The 21433-nt window shown below is 36.9% G+C and overlaps 1 protein-coding gene across 2 annotated transcripts in view; it reads left to right on the forward strand.

Moving 5' to 3' along the window:
* Positions 1 to 21433, forward strand: part of ARHGAP5 (Rho GTPase activating protein 5) — a gene marked incomplete at both ends in the record, with an annotated part of 62317 nt that overhangs the window by 13421 nt on the left and 27463 nt on the right. The window contains one exon of one of the 2 annotated variants that reach the window (XM_079700017.1): positions 7546 to 7693. In XM_079700017.1, the coding sequence (XP_079556143.1) occupies positions 7546 to 7693 (148 nt within the window). The remainder of the gene's footprint in view (positions 1 to 7545; positions 7694 to 21433) is intronic. The other variant, XM_079700018.1, reaches the window with a different exon arrangement.

Genomic DNA, 21433 nt, shown 5'->3' on the forward strand with positions numbered 1-21433 from the left:
AAGGAAAAGTGGACAGTTTCTAGAGTATTTTGGAAGTCATACCAACAGGGCTTCTTATGCATTCGCTGTGGAGAGTAAGGGAAAATCAAGGCTGATTCCTAAATTTATGGTTTAAGCAACTGGGTAGATTTAGATTTACTGAGATAGTGAAGAAGGTTAAGGGTGAAAGGTTTCAGACCAGAGAGACTCAAGACATCTGTTTTGTGCTTTTTATATTATGTTTAAAATATCTATGTTGACATCCCAGTGGAAGTATAAAAGTTAGATTATGAATCTGGTATTCAGAGGAAGACTTACCAGGTTATAAAAGGATTGAAAGTTATGAGTTTAGATAAATTCACGTAAGGACAGAGAATAGCTAGAGAAGAAGGGAGGGGCTCAGAAGTGAGTTTGGGTAGACCAGGAAGACTTGTTGGCAGGTGAAACCGGTCCCACTACTGGGCATATACCCTGAGAAAACCATAATTCAAAAAGAGACATGTACTACAACGTTCGTTTCAGCTCTATTTACAATAGCCAGGACATGGAAGCAACCTAAGTATCCATTGACAGATGAATGGATAAAGAAGATGTGGCACATACATACGATGGAACATTACTCAGCCATAAAAAGAAACGAAATTGGGTTATTTGTAGTGAGGTGGATGGACCTAGAGACTGTCATACAGAGTGAAGTAAGCCAGAAAGAGAAAAACAAATACCGTATGCTAACACATATATATGGAATCTAAAAAAAAAAAAAAAAAAGGGTTATGAAGAACCTAGGGGCAGGATGACAGGAATAAAGACACAGACATAGAGAATGGACTTGAGGACATGGGGAGGGGGAAGGGTAAGCTGGGACAAAGTGAGAGAGTGGCATGGACTTATATATACTACCAGATGTAAAATAGATAGCTAGTGGGAAGCAGCCACATAGCCCAGGGAGATGAGCTCCGTGCTTTGTGACCATCTAGAGGGGTGAGATAGGGAGGGTGGGAGGGAGACACAAGAGGGAGGAGATATGGGGGGGATATATATATATATATGTATAGCTGATTCGCTTTGTTACAAAGCAGAAACTAACACACCATTGTAAAGCAATTATACTCCAATGAAGATGTTAAAAAAGAAAGAAAGAAAAAAAGAAAAGAAGAAAGAAAGAAAGAAAAATGAATCCCTGGTGAGAAAAGAGGAAAAATTGGTAGAGTAGTGACATGGGAGCCAAGAGAGCAAGTGTTCAAGGAGGAAGTGATCAAGAAAGAATGTTGCTGAGAGCTCAAGAGGAATGAAAAGTTTCTTTTTGATTTGATAGTGTGGAAGTATCTGATCTTGACAAGCAGTTTAGTGGAATGGGAGAGAAAGCCAGATGGAAGCAGGGTGAAGAATGAATGGGATGTGTAAAGTAGAGATAGATATAGATGATATCTTCAAGAAGTGTTTATATGAAAGGGAGCAAGATTTGGGTCAGTAGCTAGAGTTCAATATGGGATCAAAAGAGGGTTTTGTTTTCATGTTTGTTTTTAAAAATGAGAGATATTATATTTGTATGTTCATAAGAATGACCCAGGAAAGGGACAGATTGATGCTATGAAAGAAGAGGTGATGGGATGTTGGCTTGTATGAACAGGGGATACTACAGTCATAGGAAGGAAAAGATGAATCAGGGTAGAGATACATAGGTGGGTTGGTTGTAGGTATAAATGAAGAAAAGGGAATTCCTATGTGTCTTTTCCAATGAAATGTGAGTTGAGGTCATTAGGAAGAGAGAAGGTAGGTAGTGCTTGTAGTTACATGAGTTTCTTTAATTGCACAACTTCTCAGAATTTTTTAGCATGCTGTGATATGTTGACAATCTCTTGAGTGGGACAGAGTATATAGGGACCAGAGAAAACTCAAATTGGAAGCCATTGGGGAGAAATTTGATTTCCTATTTCTTTCCATTTTGAAAAGAGGATTAAAGTTTATATATCATAGACATACATTTTTAAATTAATTAATCTGTTTTTGGCTGTGTTGGGTCTTCATTGCTGCATGCAGGCTTTCTCTAGTTGCGGCAAGCGGGGACTACTCTTCGTTGTGGTGCGTGGGCTTCTCATTGTGGTGGCTTCTCTTGTTGCGGAGCACAGGCTGTAAGCACACGGGCTTCAGTAGCTATGGCATGCGGGCTCAGTAGTTGTAGCTTGCAGGCTCCAGAGCGCAGGCTCAGTAGTTGTGGTGCACGGGCTTAGTTGATCCGCGTCATGTGGGATCTTCCCGGACCAGGGCTTGAACCCATGTCCCCTGCATTGACAGGTGGATTCTTAACCACTGTGCCACCAGGGAAGCCCAATCCGTTTACATTTATTTTTTAATTTGCTTTTTTCTTGTTATCTATTTTTATTCCTCATCAGCAAAAAAAAAGAGAAATAAAGGAACTACTAGTTATCCTTTTCCCTTGTAGATTATTACAAAACATTGAGTATAGTTCCCTGTGCTATACAGTAGGTCCTTGTTGGTTATCTATTTTATATATAGTAGTGTGTATGTGTTGATCCCAAGCTCCTAATTTATCCCTCCATGCCCCGTCTCTACCCAATGATGTTTCATTATGTGTTTAGGATTTCTAAGAAGGCAGTTCGAGAGTGCTGTAATTTAAATATTAACTATTACATATTTGAGAACTTTTAAAAATCTGTAGTTGCTTGTTACACACATTTGGATGACATACTGGCTAAATGAAGAATCTTTGCCAAATCTTTTTCCCATGAACATTCACATAGAAGAGTTTTCTGACTTCCCAAGTTTTCGTGAGAACTTTGAGGCTAGCCTGATATTTTCCCTCCTTTGTTGGTCATTGGTTTCTTCTGCCTAGATGCTTTTAAGATTTTTGAAGCTTACTGAGTTCAGCAGCATATGTCTGTAACTTGATGGTTTACTCCTATCTGTTTATCTTTCCTGGTGCGTGGTGAGATCATTCAATCTACAAATTAAATTCATTATTTCAGAAGAGACCTCGACTATCTTTGCACTTTTCTCTTTCTCACAAGCAGAATTCCAGAGCATTGGAGTATGTTAATGAACAAAGCAGATAAAAATCCGTGCCCTTGTGTGGAGCTTAAATTGTAGTAGGCATACACCAAATAATAATGATGATGATGATGATATATGAGAAAATTTATATAGTGTTGTGGGTAGGAAAAGCAGTGTAAGAGGGATTAGAAGTACTGGGAAGTAGTTAGAGAAAGACAGGCCATAGATTACAATTTTTAATAGTCAATGTAGGCCTCATTGAGAAGGTAAAGGGAACAGCCAATGCAAAAGTCCTAAGTTTGGAGCATGTGTCACATGCTAAAAAAGCAAGTAAGCTGTGTAAATTACTTGCACAAGGAAGGAAAGGGAGTAAAATGATGGAGAAAGTAGAGGAAAATGAGGTCAGAATATATAGAAGCCGAGTTCAAAGCATGCTAGATTATATACGGCCTTGAAGGCTGTTATTTTGTGGGTCACTATCATTCTTGGTGCTTTATTGAGAACAGTATGTAGAGAATGGTGGTAGAAGCAGGGAGGATTGATTGAGCAGTCAACGCAGTAATCTACATATGTGAAATGGTGATAGCTGTATGGACCAGGGAATTAGCAGTGAAGGTGGTTAAGATCTCATAGATTTTGAAGTAGGGTGTAAGAAAATAAGAGGGATCAAAAATGACTCCAAGAATTTAGCCTGGCAGCTGAAAGGATGGAATTGCCAGCAACTGAGATGTAGAAGGCTGAAGATGGAGCTCATTTTAAGGAAATCATCAGGAGTTCAGTTTTGCACGTTAAGAAAGAAATATCTCTTAGACATTCAAGTGAAGAGTCAGGTAGAAGGTTTCAAATGAGTCTGGAGTTCAGGAGAAAGAGCTCAGCTGGCGGTATTAATTTGGGTTAGCAGCATATGGATGACATTACCAAGAGGGTGATTATAGATATTGAGAAGAAAAGGCAGGGACTGAGGCCTGGGGTATTCACAGTATTACAAGGTTGCCGAGGAGGCACAAGCTAAGGAGACTAATAAGGGGAGAACAAGTGAGATAATAGAGGTCGTCTCCTGAAGTCCACTAAAGAGAGTGACTGCTGAAAAGTTAAGTAAGATGAGAGCTGAGAACTGACTATTGCAAAACAGTCATTCGTGAACTTAATAAGAGCAGATTTAGTGGAGTCATGAGAGTGATAAACTAATATAAGTACATATAAGAGGGAATGGAAGGAGAGGAATTGGAGACAGCTAGCATAGATGATTTATGTAGAGTTCTGCAAAAGGGAGTAGAATTCTGGAGCAGTAGCTAGCAGAGAGAAGAAGATTAAGACTTCTTTTAAAAATGGGAACAAAAGTATTTTTTGGCGTGTGTCAAAGAAATGATACAGTAGAAAAGAGAACTCTGATGATCTTTTCCACTTTATTCTGATGTTTTCAATCATATTTAATCTTTTACTAAAGAGGTATTCATTTCTTTAATGTTTTTTTTCTTCACTTTACATTTTGCCTCTGGTTGTTTCATTTCTTCTTTAATCTTTTATTTCAAGAATCCCATAATAAATTTAATAGAGAAATCCAAAATTTCTTGTTTCCTGGTTTTATTCTTTGAAAGCCTCCTCAACTGTTTTTTGCTACTTAAGTTTTCTGCAGTTTGTTGGTTACATATGAAGCAATTGAGGTATTGGTTTTTCCAGTGTTATTGATTGTATCGATAGTATTTATTGAATATTTGAGGATGTTGCTTAGATGCTCTCCTTTGTTGTGTTGCTGATATTGCGGAAGTGGAAGAGCAGATTCTGTAAAGAGCTATTTATATGCCTTTTCCTGGTCCTGTTTACTTATACTAATGATAGTTTTTAATATCCACTGGACACTTAACTGATAACATTGTTTATATTATTTGTGAAGTAGAATGTTTATTTTACTGGATATGCTTTTGCAGACATGAGATTTGCGTAAGTGGCCAGGAAGAAAAGACCATGGGTATTTGCATTTAAGCAGAAATTAAGATTTGTATGAATGTAGTAATGAATCAGAAGTTGGATTATCATAAATCAGATCCTGTTTTCCTGCTGGCATAATTATTTATTGGGACCTGCCATTTCTGACTATTGGTTCATCAAAAGCTATAGATATAAATGACCAAATAACCATATGCCTCATCTTTTTCTTGCATTTCAGAGAACCTTGATGGAATTTTATAGCAGTTGTAATCATCTAGCCTTAGTTTAATTTATGAAATAGATTTTAAATTATATAAGTTAATTTGAATTGGTATAAATTTGTAGCTATAGATCAGCAACTCTTAACTAAGGGTTGTATGTTAGAATAATGTAGAGTTTTTCAAAATTCACATTTTTAAAGAACTCCCTGAAGTGATTCTTATGCTTAAGAACTATCACTTATAGAAAAAAAGTTATATATGTTTTTATTCATCATAAAAGCTAATATAGGAATGTCTAATTCAAAACTATTTTCCTACATAGAGTTTTCTTTTGCACCAGTGTAAATTAGTAGAAAAATTGGTAAAGTCACATAAGCTTTTTATGCTTTTTTTCCCCATATATGTGAACTATAACTTGACTGTCAGGGCAGTTATATGTTAGTAAATTTTCCCTTTATACTTTGCCAGAAATTCCATGCTATAAGCCACTTAGCATTTCATTGCCTCAGATTACTGGTGTAATCTGATCTTGGAGTAACTGCAGAATTAAATAACTTGCCCTTGTAACTTTATGGACTTTGGGGGATGGATATTCCCTGAGCATAAGCCAGAGAAATCTACCCCCAATTTTAGTGAAGTATTCAGAGCTTAGTTTGGTTCCTAAAGGGTAATATGAAAAGAGAATTTCTTAAGAGTTGATTGGAACAGTTAGGACTAGCTAGCTTACTTTTCTTACAACTTTGTTTTTTAGGTGTCATTGCAGATTAAGATCTTTTATTCCTGTTGCTCCTGCCATAGGCTAGGCATTGCTGTTTTCATTAATTTGCTTAAGTGTAATCTTTTTCACCACTGTATTATCTCTCTAAACAAAAACATCCATCTTTGCCTCAGTTTTCACTTTTGTAACCAAATGGTGCAGCTAGTAGTTTGCAGGCTGGAAAGCACCTTAGTGCTCCTGAGAAAGAAGAGGACCCAGTCGCTCTATCCCTACCTCAGCTTTGAAATTACAATTTCTTCATTTCTACTTTCTTGCACATTGTTCTGTTTTGGTGGTGGTGGTAGTGGAAGGATTGTTTAAGGAGTAAGGAAGGATCCACACTACTTGACTTGGTGGGCTAGGTCTTGAGCCAGACCAAGTATTCCAATGCTTTGTTGGTAACATTTCGGACAACTAGTTATATTGTATGTAATCTGTACCTACCAGAGTTTATGTAATCTGTATCATCAGAATGATAATATATGAAGACTTAGAAGTTGGATTTCGTGAGATCTGGAAGTTTGCTAGGTAGAGCAGCCTGAAATTGAAATGAAGAAAGGACTTGATTGATTATGCAAGGTTGCATAACTTGGAACTTGGAAGAACACATTGAAAGATCAGTCCATCCAAAGAAGAGACTCCTCTGGGAAGAACTGGAAATTAAAATGAGGACTGTTGCTTTAAGCATTGAAAGCTCTGCCTGTGTTCCCTCCCCTGCCCCCCCCCCACACTTTTCTGATTAGAAATGGTATGTTTTTATGTGATTTGTAAGTCAGTAACAATACTTATGACAAATATAAATACACCCTACTTTAAGGAAGACTGACTCAGAATCTCCTTAAGGGTTGAATTCCAGGCAGTACTTCCTTAGGTTTTTGAAATGTTCGCTCCCTGGTTAAGAACCCATTTACTCCCAATGCAATATTGAAATTAAACTTTGAAAATTCTTACATAATTTTGTTTTTTTATTATTGTGAAAATGTTTTGTTCATTACTTATAAAAAATCATCTTTTTGGGGGTGCTTAATAAAACATTTTTAATAGACTAAATTAACATCTCCTTTCCCACTAGGATGTTATTTTCTTTTATAAAAATTATCTTAATATTTAAGAACTAGAGTCAATAGATAGGAAGAAGATGGGGAAATGATGGGGTTAAAACTCCTGGAGTTGCATAGCTTCATTGTATAATCAATAATTAAAGCTATGTTATATTCTTACTAATATAGCTATGCACAAAAATCTCACTTGGAACTTCCCCAAAGACCAAATAACAAATGCACCAATCAACAGACCACACTGAAACTGAATTGAGCATTGCTTACTCCTAGTTTCTCCTTTTCACTTGGCACTGAAAAATGATCTTTTCTAATTTCCCTACCTATCCAGTTTTCTATTATTTTCCAAAGGGAAAAGTTTCTTCTATTCAGCCATTTTTTTGTCTGTTCACTTTTGTCTCTTTCTCTTGGTCACGTTGCTCCTCCTAGCAGAATTTACTTAATGAACCGGTATTGATGGGCATTTAGGTTGGATATGGCTTTTAAATGTATCTTTTGATACAAAATGTTTATTTACATTGCTTAATACTAATGTTTTTCTGAAGGAAATTAATTTTAATAGTTTTAACTTGAATATGTTTTCTTATAGCAGAAAAAGAAAACTAAGAACTTCAACCCACCAACACGTAGAAATTGGGAAAGTAATTACTTTGGGATGCCCCTCCAGGATCTGGTTACAGCTGAGAAGCCCATACCACTATTTGTTGAAAAATGTGTGGAATTTATTGAAGATACAGGTAGGATAGAAGTATCATTGCAAGAGGTTTGATATAAAATTTCACTTTTGCTACACCAATAGTTTGTCAAATGTTCCTGATTCAAGCTAAAATTTGAAAGAGGTGTATCGTTCTCATTAGGATTGATTATCTTGAGTATTAATTCTAGATGTAACCATCTGATATTTGAAAGCAGTTTTGTTGTTAGCCAGTCATGCTTTGGTTGGACTTCTCTTTATTAAATGGCTAAGTCAAATACTAAAATGTTAAACTTACCTTATTCTGGAATTTAGAATAACTCAGTTATTAAATTAAGCTACTGTTTAATCATAGATATGATTTAAATCAGTAATTTGAATGTTTGCAACATTTTAAGTCTAATTCTATTTTTTAACTCATTTTACACGTGAATTTTTCTTTTAAAAATTCATAGCAATATTTGTGAATGTGCAAGAGGTAGCTTGTTTGTGATGTTACTATTTATTCAGCAGCACTAGCTTAATATGGTTTGTATGGTTTGAGTTGTATTTGTAAGGAGTGTGTAGATATCCCACTGTTTTAAAAACAAGCCTGCTCTTATGTTTACTTTGTCTGATGAAACTGCTGAGGGTTGGACTAGTCAGAGTTGGGTTATAAAGGCAGAAGAATATTATGTTTATGTGCATTTAAAATGAATACAAGTTAACCATGAAATTTCAGTGATTTGAATGGACTCCAAAATTTAATGGTTTGAAAACATGAGCTAATTTCATTTTAACTTTATTTATTCTTAATGACCTCTTTTGATAAACAAGTATTGTTTAAAGAATAAACAAGTTAGGATGCCCATGTCCTATCTAAAAAATCAAGCTCATTTTTACTTAGGTGTATGTACGCCATACCATTTAATCTTGACTGTCAGCTAAGTTCTATACGTACATATTAGGTTGTCTGGTGAGAAGTGCTAACTTTCAGTTTTAATAACGAGTGGAATATGGGGCAATACCTGTTATCCACTGGTATTAGAGTAGAAATAGCCTATCTTCTCCCTTAAGTTAATAAATTTTAATTTATAGAGCCTGTATTTGGATATGCCTTTAATCATTTGTTTTTTCCTTCAACAGAAGTATTAGGCAAATTTCTTTATGTATTTCTGTCCATCTTTAGCATAGTAGAAATGCAGAGGTTCTTATAATATTAGCTATCTGCTTTGAGGTTAAAGAAATCTCATTTTCTCTAGTAATATAATTAGGCCTTGTGGATATGACTGAGCAATTCAAAAAGACTTTCCTTTAGTGATTAGAAAATAGCAATAAAGTAATAATGGATTGCATTTTGTACATTTATTTTTATAATTAGAAAGTCCCACTTCTTGAATATTTTCATTGTAGTTGAGTGATTTGGCTTGAGGAAAATAAATTCCAAGTGTAAGATAAAATGAAAATTCTAGTTCAATTCTTAGCAACATTTGAGTTAGTTCAGTCAACTGGCAGGTAATTTATATATTTAAGTGCTTTGTTAGAAGTATACTTAGGTACCATAAGACCATAAGAATACTTACATAAAGATTAAAGCTAGTTCTTTTGATGTAGTAGTATGTATTATTTTGTTACTGATTAATGCTAATCCATTTTAGCAGAAATTCTCAGTTGTCTAAGAATTGAATATCAGATTCTCATTATGGACTGGAGCAGCCATCTCCATATTTAAGGTTTAACTTGTAACGTAAATATAATCAACACCCTTGTTTAGAGGACTAACCTTCTTTTAAACAACCCTGGAGAAAATATGGTGGAAGTTTTAAAAATCAGCTTTACTGTCATAACTTACATGCAATAAAATTTACCAATTTTAATTATACAGTATGAGTTTTAATAACTCTATAGTCATATAAACACCACCACAATCAAGATATAGAACATTTTTATCACCTCAGAAAGCATCTAGTCTTTTGTCAGGTATGATGTTAGCTCTTAGTTTTTTGTAGATATTCTTTATCAGGTTGAAAAGTATCCTTCTATTCTATTTCTTTAAAGAAAGCACTGGATCTTTTATTTTTATTTATTTTTATTTTTTAAGATATTTATTTATTTATTTATGTCTGCATTGGGTCTTAGTTGAGGCATGTGGGGTCTTCGTTGAGGCACGCGGGATCTTTCTCGTTGCGGTGCTCGGGCTCTTCGTTGTGGTACTTGGGCTTCTCTCTAGTTGTGGCGTGCGGGTTCCAGAGCGCCAGGACTCTTTAGTTTGCAGCATGCTGGCTCTAGTTGGGGCACATGAGCTCAGTAGTTGTGGCATGTGGGTTTTAGTTGCCCTGTGGCATGTGGGATCTTAGTTCCCTGACCAGGGATTGAACCCGTGTCCCCTGCATTGGAAGGTGGATTCTTTACCACTGGACCACCAGGAAAGTCCCAATCCTTCTATTCTTAGTTTGCTGCATTTTTATCCAAAACGGATGTTGATTTTGTCATGTGGCTTTTCTGCTTCTGTTGATATGATCCTAGAGTTCTTATTAAAGTCTGTTTATGTGGTGAATTATATTAATTGATTTTTTTGAGGTTTTTTTTTTTTTTTTGGCTGTGGGGTCTTCATTGGGTCTTCGTTGCTGTGCACGGGCTTAGGCTCTAGGCACGCAGGCTTCAGTAGTTGTGACTCATGGGCTCTAGAGCGCAGGCTCAGTAGTTGTGGTGCACGGGCTTAGTTGATCCGCGGCATGTGGGATCTTCCCGGGCCAGGGCACGAACCCGTGTCCCCTGTATTGGCGGGTGGAATCTTAACCACTGTGCCACCAGGGAAACCCCATTAATTGATTTTTAAATGTTGATCTTTAAACTAACCTTGCGTTCCTGGGTTAGTCATACACCTCTTGGTCATAATGTTTTATCGCTGGATCCAGTTTGCTAAAATGTTAAAGATTTCTGCATTCTAAGAAATATTGGTCTATAGTTTTCTTTTCTTGCAGTGTCTTTGCCTGGTTTTGCTATCAGGGTAAACCTGGCATCATAGACTGAAGTCTATTTTCTGGAAAAGTTTGTATAGAATGGTAATATTTCTTTATTAAATTTCTGTAGAATTCACCCAGGAAACTATTTGGACCTGGAATCTTGTTTGTGAGGAGGCTTTTAACTATACATTAAATTCCTTTAATAGATACAGGGCTGTACAGATTTTCAGTTTCTTCAGTAAGCATTGATTGTTTGTGTCTTTCAAGAAGTTTGTCCATTTCATTCAAGTTGGCAGAAGTGGTTTATAAAATTCCTTATCATACTTTTAATGTCTGTAGCATCTGTCTTCTCTTTTGTTTTTGGCATTACTGATTTCTTTTTTTGTCCTCTTGAGAGAGGTTTATCAATTTTTTTTTTTTTTTTTTTTTTTTTTTTGCGGTAGGCGGGCCTCTCACTGTTGTGGCCTCTCCCCTTGCGGAGCACAGGCTCCGGAGCACAGGCTCAGTGGCCATGGCTCACGGGCCCAGCCGCTCCTGCGGCATGTGGGATCTTCCCAGACCGGGGCACGAACCCGTGTCCCCTGCATCGGCAGGCGGACTCTCAACCACTGCGCCACCAGGGAAGCCCTTAGGTTTATCAATTTTATTGATCTTTCAAAGAACTAACTTTTGGTTTTATTGATTTTCTTCTCGTCCTTTTCTAAATTCATTGAATTCTTTTTTTCTGTTTTCCTTCTTTCTGCTTTCATTTTGTTTCTTTATGGTTTCTTAAAATGGAAGCTAGATAATGATTTTGACCAGTCTTCTACTATAATGTTAAATGTTTTAAAATTTCCTGTAAACATTATTTTAGCTGTGTGCCACTGATCTTGATATGTTTCCATTTTCATTCAGTTCAAAATACTTTGTAATTTTCCTTTTGACTTTTTAATTTAACTCATTGATTATTAAGTGTTTTATTTCTAAATGTTTTCCAGATATCTTTCTGTTATTCATTTCTAGTTTAATTCTATTGTAGTTGGAAAACAGTTTGATTTCAGTGTAAGTTTATTGAGACTTGTTATTCATAGCCCAGAATGTGTCTGGTTTTTTTGTTTTTTTGTTTTTTTTTGTTTTTTGTGGTATGCGGGCCTCTCACTGTTGTGGCCTCTCCCGTTGCGGAGCACAGGCTCCAAATGGGCAGGCTCAGCGGCCATGGCTCACGGGCCCAGCCGCTCCGCGGCATGTGGGATCTTCCCAGACCGGGGCATGAACCCATGTCCCCTGCATCAGCAGGCGGACTCTCAACCACTGCGCCACCAGGGAAGTCCAGAATGTGTCTGTTTTGAAGAATGTTCCATGGAGCCTTCAGCAGAATGTTTTTTAAGCCATTGGGTGAAGGGTTCTATAAATGTCAGGTCAGGTTCTTGAGAGTATTCGACAAGTCTTGTCTATCCTTACTGGTTTTCTTGTTGACTTGTTTTTTTAATTGAGTACTATTGAAATCTGAAATCATGATTGAGATTTGTCTGTTTCTCCTTTCAGTTTTGTTAGTTTTTGCTTCATGTGTTTTGAAATTCTTTTAGTTACACATACATTTAGGATTATGTCTTTTTTTATGAACTGACCTATTATTATTATGAAGCATTCTCCTTGTTCTGAAGCCTCATTCGTCTAAAATTAACATAGCCAATGGTATTTTCTTTTGAATAGTGTCTATGTGGTATATCGTTTTTCATCCTTTCATTTGTATCTTTATATTTAACATAGTTTCTTGTGGATAGCATATCTGAATCTGACAATCCACTTCTTTTAAGCGGAGCGTTTATTAGATCATTGGCTTTTCATGTAATAATCAATATAACTGGTTTAAAATCTGCCATCTTGTTTTTATTTTCTTTTTGTCTCATGTGAACATTATTCCTTTTCTCTTCTTTTCCTGCCTTCTTTTGGATTAACTGAATATTTTTTATTCTATTTTAACTCTAATGTCAGGGTTATTAGTTATATTTATCTGTTAGGATTTTTTAGTGGTGCTCTAGAATTTGAAATAATAAAAAGTTCAGAAAGTTAAAAAGGCATCAGTTATCACTTTTATACCATCCTAGTGACTTTGCTTTTTAAATGAATGGACAACGATGTACAGTTTTTACTATGTGGCCACTGGTTTAAAAGATGCTGACTTTGTTTTTTCATTCATTTTTGCGGGAAAAGGGGACTTGTACATAAGGTCAGTCCTGCTCCTTCAGAATCATGTTAAATGTGGCTAACAGTGTAGGTACAGAACTGTAGTTAATTGTGCATTTGTGATTTTTATCACTCTGTTTGTTTGATCACAGTTCATCTTCAGGCAGCATTACACCACCATGATATGTAGCTTAAGAACCTTGGAGCAGTTCATTTAACCCTCCTATCCCTTGTTCTTTTGTTGTACATTTTAATTTTACAATATGTTTTAAACATCACAGTATATGTTCATAATTTTTGCTTTAAACAGATAATCATCCTTATTTTTGAAAGATATCACATACTCTACAATTCACCCATTTAAATTGTACAATCCAGTGGTATATTTGTATATTCATAGAATTGTGCAGCCATTGGCAATTTCAGTTTTAGAGCATTTTCATCGCTCCCAAAATAAACCCCACCCATTAAGCAGTCAGTCCTTCTTCTCCACACCCACCCCCCCTTAACTTTCTGTCTCTATAGATTTACCTGTTCTGGTCTTTTATGACTGGCTTCTTTGATTTAACATAGTGTTTTATAACATCAGTGTTAGCATCTATCAGTACTTCATTCATTTTTATTGTTGAATAATTTTCCATTGATGAACATTTGTGTTGTTTGCCACTTTTTGACTATTGTGAATATTGCTGCTGTGAACCCTCCTGTAAAAGTTTTGTGTGGACACGTTTTTCACTTCTTTTGAGTATATATACCTAAGAGTGGAATTTCTAGATCATACGATAGCTCTATGTTTAACCTTTTGAGGAATTTACCAGACTGTCTTCCAAAGTGGCTGCACCATTTTACATTCCCACCAGCAATATGCAAGAGTTCCAGTTTCTCCACATCTTTGCTAACACATATTTTCTGATGTTTTGATTATAGCCATCCTAGTGGGTATGAAATGGTATCTCATATGGTTTTGATTTTCATTTCCCTGATGACAAATGATGTTGAACATATTTTCAGGTGTTTATTGGCCATTTGTATATCTTCTTTGGAGAAGTATATATTCAGATACTTTACCATTTTTATTTTTTTTACTTTTTTATTTTTTTTGTAGGTCTGTGTCTTTATTCCTGTCTTACCCCTATGTTCTTCATGATATTTTTTTTTCTTAAATTCCATATATATATGTCAGCATACAGTATTTGTCTTTCTCTTTCTGACTTACTTCACTCTGTATGACAGACTCTAGGTCCATCCACCTCATTACAGATAGCTCAATTTCATTTCTTTCTATGGCTGAGTAATATTCCATTGTATATATGTGCCACATCTTCTTTACCCATTCATCCGATGATGGACACTTAGGTTGTTTCCATCTCCGGGCTATTGTAAATAGGGCTGCTATGAACATTTTGGTACATGTCTCTTTTTGAATTATGGTTTTCTCAGGGTATATGCCCAGTAGTGGGATTGCTGGGTCATATGGTAGTTCTATTTGTAGTTTTTTAAGGAACCTCCATACCGTTCTCCATAGTGGCTGTACCAATTCACATTCCCACCAGCAGTGCAAGAGTGTTCCCTTTTTTCCACACCCTCTCCAGCATTTATTGTTTCTAGATTTCTTTTTTTTTTTTTATTTTTTTTTTATTTTTTTTTATTTTTTGCTTTATCACAAATTTAATCAGTTATATGTATACATATGTTCCCATATCCCCTCCCTTTTGCGTCTCCCTCCCACCCTCCCTATCCCACCCCTCCAGGCGGTCACAAAGCACCGAGCTGATCTCCCTGTGCTATGCGGCTGCTTCCCACTAGCTATCTACCTTACGTTTGGTAGTGTATATATGTCCATGCCGCTCTTTCACTTTGTCACAGCTTACCCTTCCCCCTCCCCATATCCTCAAGTCCATTCTCTAGTAGGTCTGTGTCTTTATTCCTGTCTTACCCCTATGTTCTTCATGACCTTTTTTTTTTCTTAAATTCCATATATATGTGTCAGCATACAGTATTTGTCTTTCTCTTTCTGACTTACTTCACTCTGTATGACAGACTCTAGGTCCATCCACCTCATTACAAATAGTTCAATTTCATTTCTTTTTATGGCTGAGTAATATTCCATTGTATGTATGTGCCACATCTTCTTTACCCATTCATCCGATGATGGACACTTAGGTTGTTTCCATCTCCGGGCTATTGTAAATAGGGCTGCTATGAACATTTTGGTACATGTCTCTTTTTGAATTATGGTTTTCTCAGGGTATATGCCCAGTAGTGGGATTGCAGGGTCATATGGTAGTTCTATTTGTAGTTTTTTAAGGAACCTCCATACCGTTCTCCATAGTGGCTGTACCAATTCACATTCCCACCAGCAGTGCAAGAGTGTTCCCTTTTTTCCACACCCTCTCCAGCATTTATTGTTTCTAGATTTTTTGATGATGGCCATTCTGACTGGTGTGAGATGATATCTCATTGTAGTTTTGATTTGCATTTCTCTAATGAGTAAAGATGTTGAGCATCCTTTCATGTGTTTGTTGGCAGTCTGTATATCTTCTGTGGAGAAATGTCTATTTAGGTCTTCTGCCCATTTTTGGATTGGGCTGTTTGTTTTTTTGTTATTGAGCTGCATGAGCTGCTTATAAATTTTGGAGATTAATCCTTTGTCAGTTGCTTCATTTGCAAATATTTTCTCCCATTCTGAGGGTTGTCTTTTGGTCTTGTTTATGGTTTCCTTTGCTGTGCAAAAGCTTTTAAGTTTCATTAGGTCCCATGTGTTTATTTTTGTCTTTATTTCCATTTCTCTAGGAGGTGGGTCAAAAAGGATCTTGCTGTGATTTATGTCATTGAGTGTTCTGCCTATGTTTTCCTCTAAGAGTTTGATAGTTTCTGGCCTTACATTTAGGCCTCTAATCCATTTTGAGCTTATTTTTGTGTATGGTGTTAGGGAGTGATCTAATCTCATACTTTTACATGTCCCTATCCAGTTTTCCCAGCACCACTTATTGAAGAGACTGTCCTTTCTCCACTGTACATTCCTGCCTCCTTTATCAAAGATAAGGTGACCATATGTGCGTGGGTTTATCTCTGGGCTTTCTATCCTGTTCCATTGATCTATCTTTCTGCTTTTGTGCCAGTACCATACTGTCTTGATTACTGTAGCTTTGTAGTATAGTCTGAAGTCAGGGAGCCTGATTCCTCCAGCTCCATTTTTCGTTCTCAAGATTGCTTTGGCTATTCGGGGTCTTTTGTGTTTCCATACAAATTGTGAAATTTTTTGTTCTAGTTCTGTGAAAAATGCCAGTGGTAGTTTGATAGGGATTGCATTGAATCTGTAGATTGCTTTGGGTAGTAGAGTCATTTTCACAATGTTGATTCTTCCAATCCAGGAACATGGTATATCTCTCCATCTATTTGTATCATCTTTAATTTCTTTCATCAGTGTCTTATAATTTTCTGCATAGAGGTCTTTTGTCTCCTTAGGTGGGTTTATTCCTAGATATTTTATTCTTTTTGTTGCAATGGTAAATGGGAGTGTTTCCTTGATTTCACTTTCAGATTTTTCATCATTAGTATATAGGAATGCCAGAGATTTCTGTGCATTAATTTTGTATCCTGCAACTTTACCAAATTCATTGATTAGCTCTAGTAGTTTTCTGGTAGCATCTTTAGGATTCTCTATGTATAGTATCATGTCATCTGCAAACAGTGACAGCTTTACTTCTTCTTTTCCGATTTGGATTCCTTTTATTTCCTTTTCTTCTCTGATTGCTGGGGCTAAAACTTCCAAAACTATGTTGAATAAGAGTGGTGAGAGTGGGCAACCTTGTCTTGTTCCTGATCTTAGTGGAAATGGTTTCAGTTTTTCACCATTGAGGACGATGCTGGCTGTGGGTTTGTCATATATGGCCTTTATTATGTTGAGGAAAGTTCCCTCTATGCCTACTTTCTGCAGGGTTTTTATCATAAATGGGTGTTGAATTTTGTCGAAAGCTTTCTCTGCATCTATTGAGATGATCATATGGTTTTTCTCCTTCAATTTGTTAATATGGTGTATCACGTTGATTGATTTGCGTATATTGAAGAATCCTTGCATTCCTGGAATAAACCCCACTTGATCATGGTGTATGATCCTTTTAATGTGCTGTTGGATTCTGTTTGCTAGTATTTTGTTGAGGATTTTTGCATCTATGTTCATCAGTGATATTGGCCTGTAGTTTTCTTTCTTTGTGACATCCTTGTCTGGTTTTGGTATCAAGGTGATGGTGGCCTCGTAGAATGAGTTTGGGAGTGTTCCTCCCTCTGCTATATTTTGGAAGAGTTTGAGAAGGATAGGTGTTAGCTCTTCTCTAAATGCTTGATAGAATTCGCCTGTGAAGCCATCTGGTCCTGGGCTTTTGTTTGTTGGAAGATTTTTTATCACAGTTTCAATTTCAGTGCTTGTGATTGGTCTGTTCATATTTTCTATTTCTTCCTGATTCAGTCTTGGCAGGTTGTGCATTTCTAAGAATTTGTCCATTTCTTCCAGGTTGTCCATTTTATTGGCATAGACTTGCTTATAGTAATCTCTCATGATCTTTTGTATTTCTGCAGTGTCAGTTGTTACTTCTCCTTTTTCATTTCTAATTCTATTGATTTGAGTCTTCTCCCTTTTTTTCTTGATGAGTCTGGCTAATGGTTTATCAATTTTGTTTATCTTCTCAAAGAACCAGCTTTTAGTTTTATTGATCTTTGCTATCATTTCCTTCATTTCTTTTTCATTTATTTCTGATCTGATTTTTATGATTTCTTTCCTTCTGCTAACTTTGGGATGTTTTTGTTCTTCTTTCTCTAATTGCTTTAGGTGCAAGGTTAGGTTATTTATTTGAGATGTTTCCTGTTTCTTAAGGTGGGATTGTATTGCTATAAACTTCCCTCTTAGAACTACTTTTGCTGCATCCCATAGGTTTTGGGTCGTCGTGTCTCCATTGTCATTTGTTTCTAGGTATTTTTTAATTTCCTCTTTGATTTCTTCAGTGATCACTTCGTTATTAAGTAGTGTATTGTTTAGCCTCCATGTGTTTGTATTTTTTACAGCTCTTTTCCTGTAATTGATGTCTAGTCTCATAGCATTGTGGTCGGAAAAGATACTTGATACAATTTCAATTTTCTTAAATTTACCAAGGCTTGATTTGTGACCCAAGGTATGATCTATCCTGGAGAATGTTCCATGAGCACTTGAGAAAAATGTGTATTCTGTTGTTTTTGGATGGAATGTCCTATAAATATCAATTAAGTCCATCTTGTTTAATGTATCATTTAAAGCTTGTGTTTCCTTATTTATTTTCATTTTGGATGATCTGTCCATTGGTGAAAGTGGGGTGTTAAAGTCCCCTACTATGATTGTGTTACTGTCGATTTCTCCTTTTATGGCTGTTAGTATTTGCCTTATGTATTGAGGTGCTCCTATGTTTGGTGCATAAATATTTACAATTGTTATATCTTCTTCTTGGATCAATCCCTTGATCATTATGTAGTGTCCTTCTTTGTCTCTTCTAGTAGTCTTTATTTTAAAGTCTATTTTGTCTGATATGAGAATTGCTACTCCAGCTTTCTTTTGGTTTCCATTTGCATGGAATATCTTTTCCCATCCCCTTACTTTCAGTCTGTATGTGTCTCTAGGTCTGAAGTGGGTCTCTTGTAGACAGCATATATATGGGTCTTGTTTTGTATCCATTCAGCCAATCTGTGTCTTTTGGTGGGAGCATTTAGTCCATTTACATTTAAGGTAATTATTGATATGTATGTTCGTATTCCCATTTTCTTAGTTGTTTTGGGTTCTTTATTGTAGGTCTTTTCCTTCTGTTGTGTTTCTTGCCTAGAGAAGTTCCTTTAGCATTTGTTGTAAAGCTGGTTTGGTGGTGCTGAACTCTCTCAGCTTTTGCTTGTCTGTAAATGTTTTAATTTCTCCATCAAATCTGAATGAGATCCTTGCTGGGTAGAGTAGTCTTGGTTGCAGGTTTTTCTCCTTCATCATTTTAATTATGTCCTGCCACTCCCTTCTGGCTTGTAGAGTTTCTGCTGAGAGATCAGCTGTTATCCTGATGGGGATTCCCTTGTGTGTTACTTGTTGTTTTTGCCTTGCTGCTTTTAATATGATTTCTTTGTGTTTAATTTTTGACAGTTTGATTAATATGTGTCTTGGCATATTTCTCCTTGGATTTATTCTGTATGGGACTCTCTGTGCCTCCTGGACTTGATTAACTATTTCCTTTCCCATATTAGGGAAGTTTTCAACTATAATCTCTTCAAATATTTTCTCAGTCCCTTTCTTTTTCTCTTCTTCTTCTGGAACCCCTATAATTCGAATGTTGGTGCGTTTAATGTTGTCCCAGAGATCTCTGAGACTGTCCTCTGTTCTTTTCATTCTTTTTTCTTTATTTTGCTCTGCAGCAGTTATTGCCACTATTTTATCTTCCACCTCACTTATCCGTTCTGCCTCAGTTATTCTGCTATTGATCCCATCTAGAGTATTTTTTATTTCATTTATTTTGTTTTTAATCGATGCTTGATTCATCTTTAGTTCTTCTAGGTCCTTGTTAACTGTTTCTTGCATTTTGTCTATTCTATTTCCAAGATTTTGGATCTTGGAAATAGAATCTTGGATCATCTTTACCATCATTATTCTGAATTCTTTTTCAGGTAGACTGCCTATTACCTCTTCATTTGTTAGGTCTGGTGGGTTTTTATCTTGCTCCTTCTCCTGCTGTGTGTTTTTCTGTCTTCTCATTTTGCTTATGTTACTGTGTTTGGGGTCTCCTTTTTGCAGGCTGCAGGTTCGTAGTTCCCGTTGTTTTTGGTGTCTGTCTCCAGTGGCTAAGGTTGGTTTAGTGGGTTGTGTAGGCTTCCTGGTGGAGGGGACTAGTGCCTGTGTTCTGGTGGATGAGGCTGGATCTTGTCTTTCTGGTGGGCAGGTCCACATCTGGTGGTGTGTTTTGGGGTGTCTGCGGACTTTTTATGATTTTAGGCCTCCTCTCTGCTAATGGGTGGCATTGTGTTCCTGTCTTGCTAGTTGTTTGGCATAGGGTGTCCAGCACTGTAGCTTGCTGGTCGTTGAGTGAAGCTGGGTGCTGGTGTTGAGATGGAGATCTCTGGAAGATTTTCGCCGTTTGATATTATGTGGAGCTGGGAGGTCTCTTGTGGACCAGTGTCCTGTAGTTGGCTCTCCCACCTCAGAGGCACAGCACTGACTCCTGGCTCCTCAATTTGGGATGATTCGTTGTCTATTCATGTATTCCACAGATGCAGGGTACATCAAGTTGATTGTGGAGCTTTAATCCGCTGCTTCTGAGGCTGCTGGGAGAGGTTTCCCTTTCTTTTCTTTGTTCTCACAGCTCCTGGGTCTCAGCTTTCACCATTTTTAAATTGAGTTGTTTGTCTTACTGTTGAGTTTAAGAGCTCTTTATATATCCTGGATACAAGTTGCTTTCAATATGACTTGCAAAAATTTTTTCCCCAGATTCCTTGTTGGTATCGTTTGAAGCACAAAAGTTGAAAATTTTGATGAAATCCAGTTTTAAAAAAAATTTTGTTACTGTGCACATGGTATCATATCTAAGAAGGTTTTGCCAAACCCAAGATCACAAAGATTTATTCCTATATATTCTTCTAAGAGTTTTTTGGTTTTAGCTCTTTCATTGAGGTCTGTGATCCATTTTGAGTTAATTTTTTTGTATGGCACAAGGAAGGATTCCAGCTTGATTAGTTCGCTTCTACGTATCCATTGTCCAAGCACCACTTATTGAATTGCCTTGGCATTCTTTTTGAAAATCAGTTGACTGTAAATATGAGTACTTCTGCACTTCCACATTTATTCCATTGATCTATATGCCTATCCATTTTTTGAAAATATTTATTTGGTTGCACTGGGTCTTAGTTGTGGCAGGTGGGCTCCTTAGTTGTGGCTCATTGGCTCCTCAGTTGCAGCATGCCGGCTCCTTAGTTGTGGCATGCGAACTCTTAGTTGCAGCATGCATGTGGGATCTAGTTCCCTGACCAGGGATTGAACCTGGGCCCCCTGCATTGGGAGCATGGAGTCTTAACCACTGCACCACCAGGGAAGTCCCTATGCCTATCCTTTTTTGCCAGTACCACTTTGTTTTCATTATTTTAGCTTTCTAGTAAGTTTTGAAATTGAGAAGTGTAGTCCTTCAACTTTGTTCTTCTGATAGTTCTAGGCTGTTGATGGATTTCTTTTTTCTTTTCAGCTTTTTTATTTTTTATTTATTTATTTTATTTATTTTTGGCTGCGTTAGGTCTAAGTTGCTATGCGTGGGCCTTCTCTAGTTGTGGCAAGCGGGGGCTACTCTTCATTGCAGTGTGCGAGCTTCTCATTGCAGTGGCTTCTCTTGTTGCGGATCATGGGCTCTAGACGCGCGGGCTTCAGTAATTGTGGCACATGGGCTCAGTAGTTGTGGCTTGCGGGCCCTAGAGTGCAGGCTCAGTAGTTGTGGCACACGGGCTTAATTGCTCTGCGGCATGTGGGATCTTCCTGGACCAGGGTGCGAACCCGTATCCCCTGCATTGGCAGGCGGGTAACCACTGCACCACCAGGGAAGCTCTTCTTTTCAGCTTTTTAAAGACTGCTTCTTGTCTTCTGCATGATATTTAAAAGGAAATCTGCTGCTATTCTTAGCAGTATTCCTCTG

The sequence above is a fragment of the Hyperoodon ampullatus genome (genome assembly GCF_949752795.1).
Source record: "Hyperoodon ampullatus genome assembly, chromosome: 3".
In the NCBI taxonomy this organism is placed as follows: Eukaryota; Metazoa; Chordata; class Mammalia; order Artiodactyla; family Ziphiidae; genus Hyperoodon; species Hyperoodon ampullatus.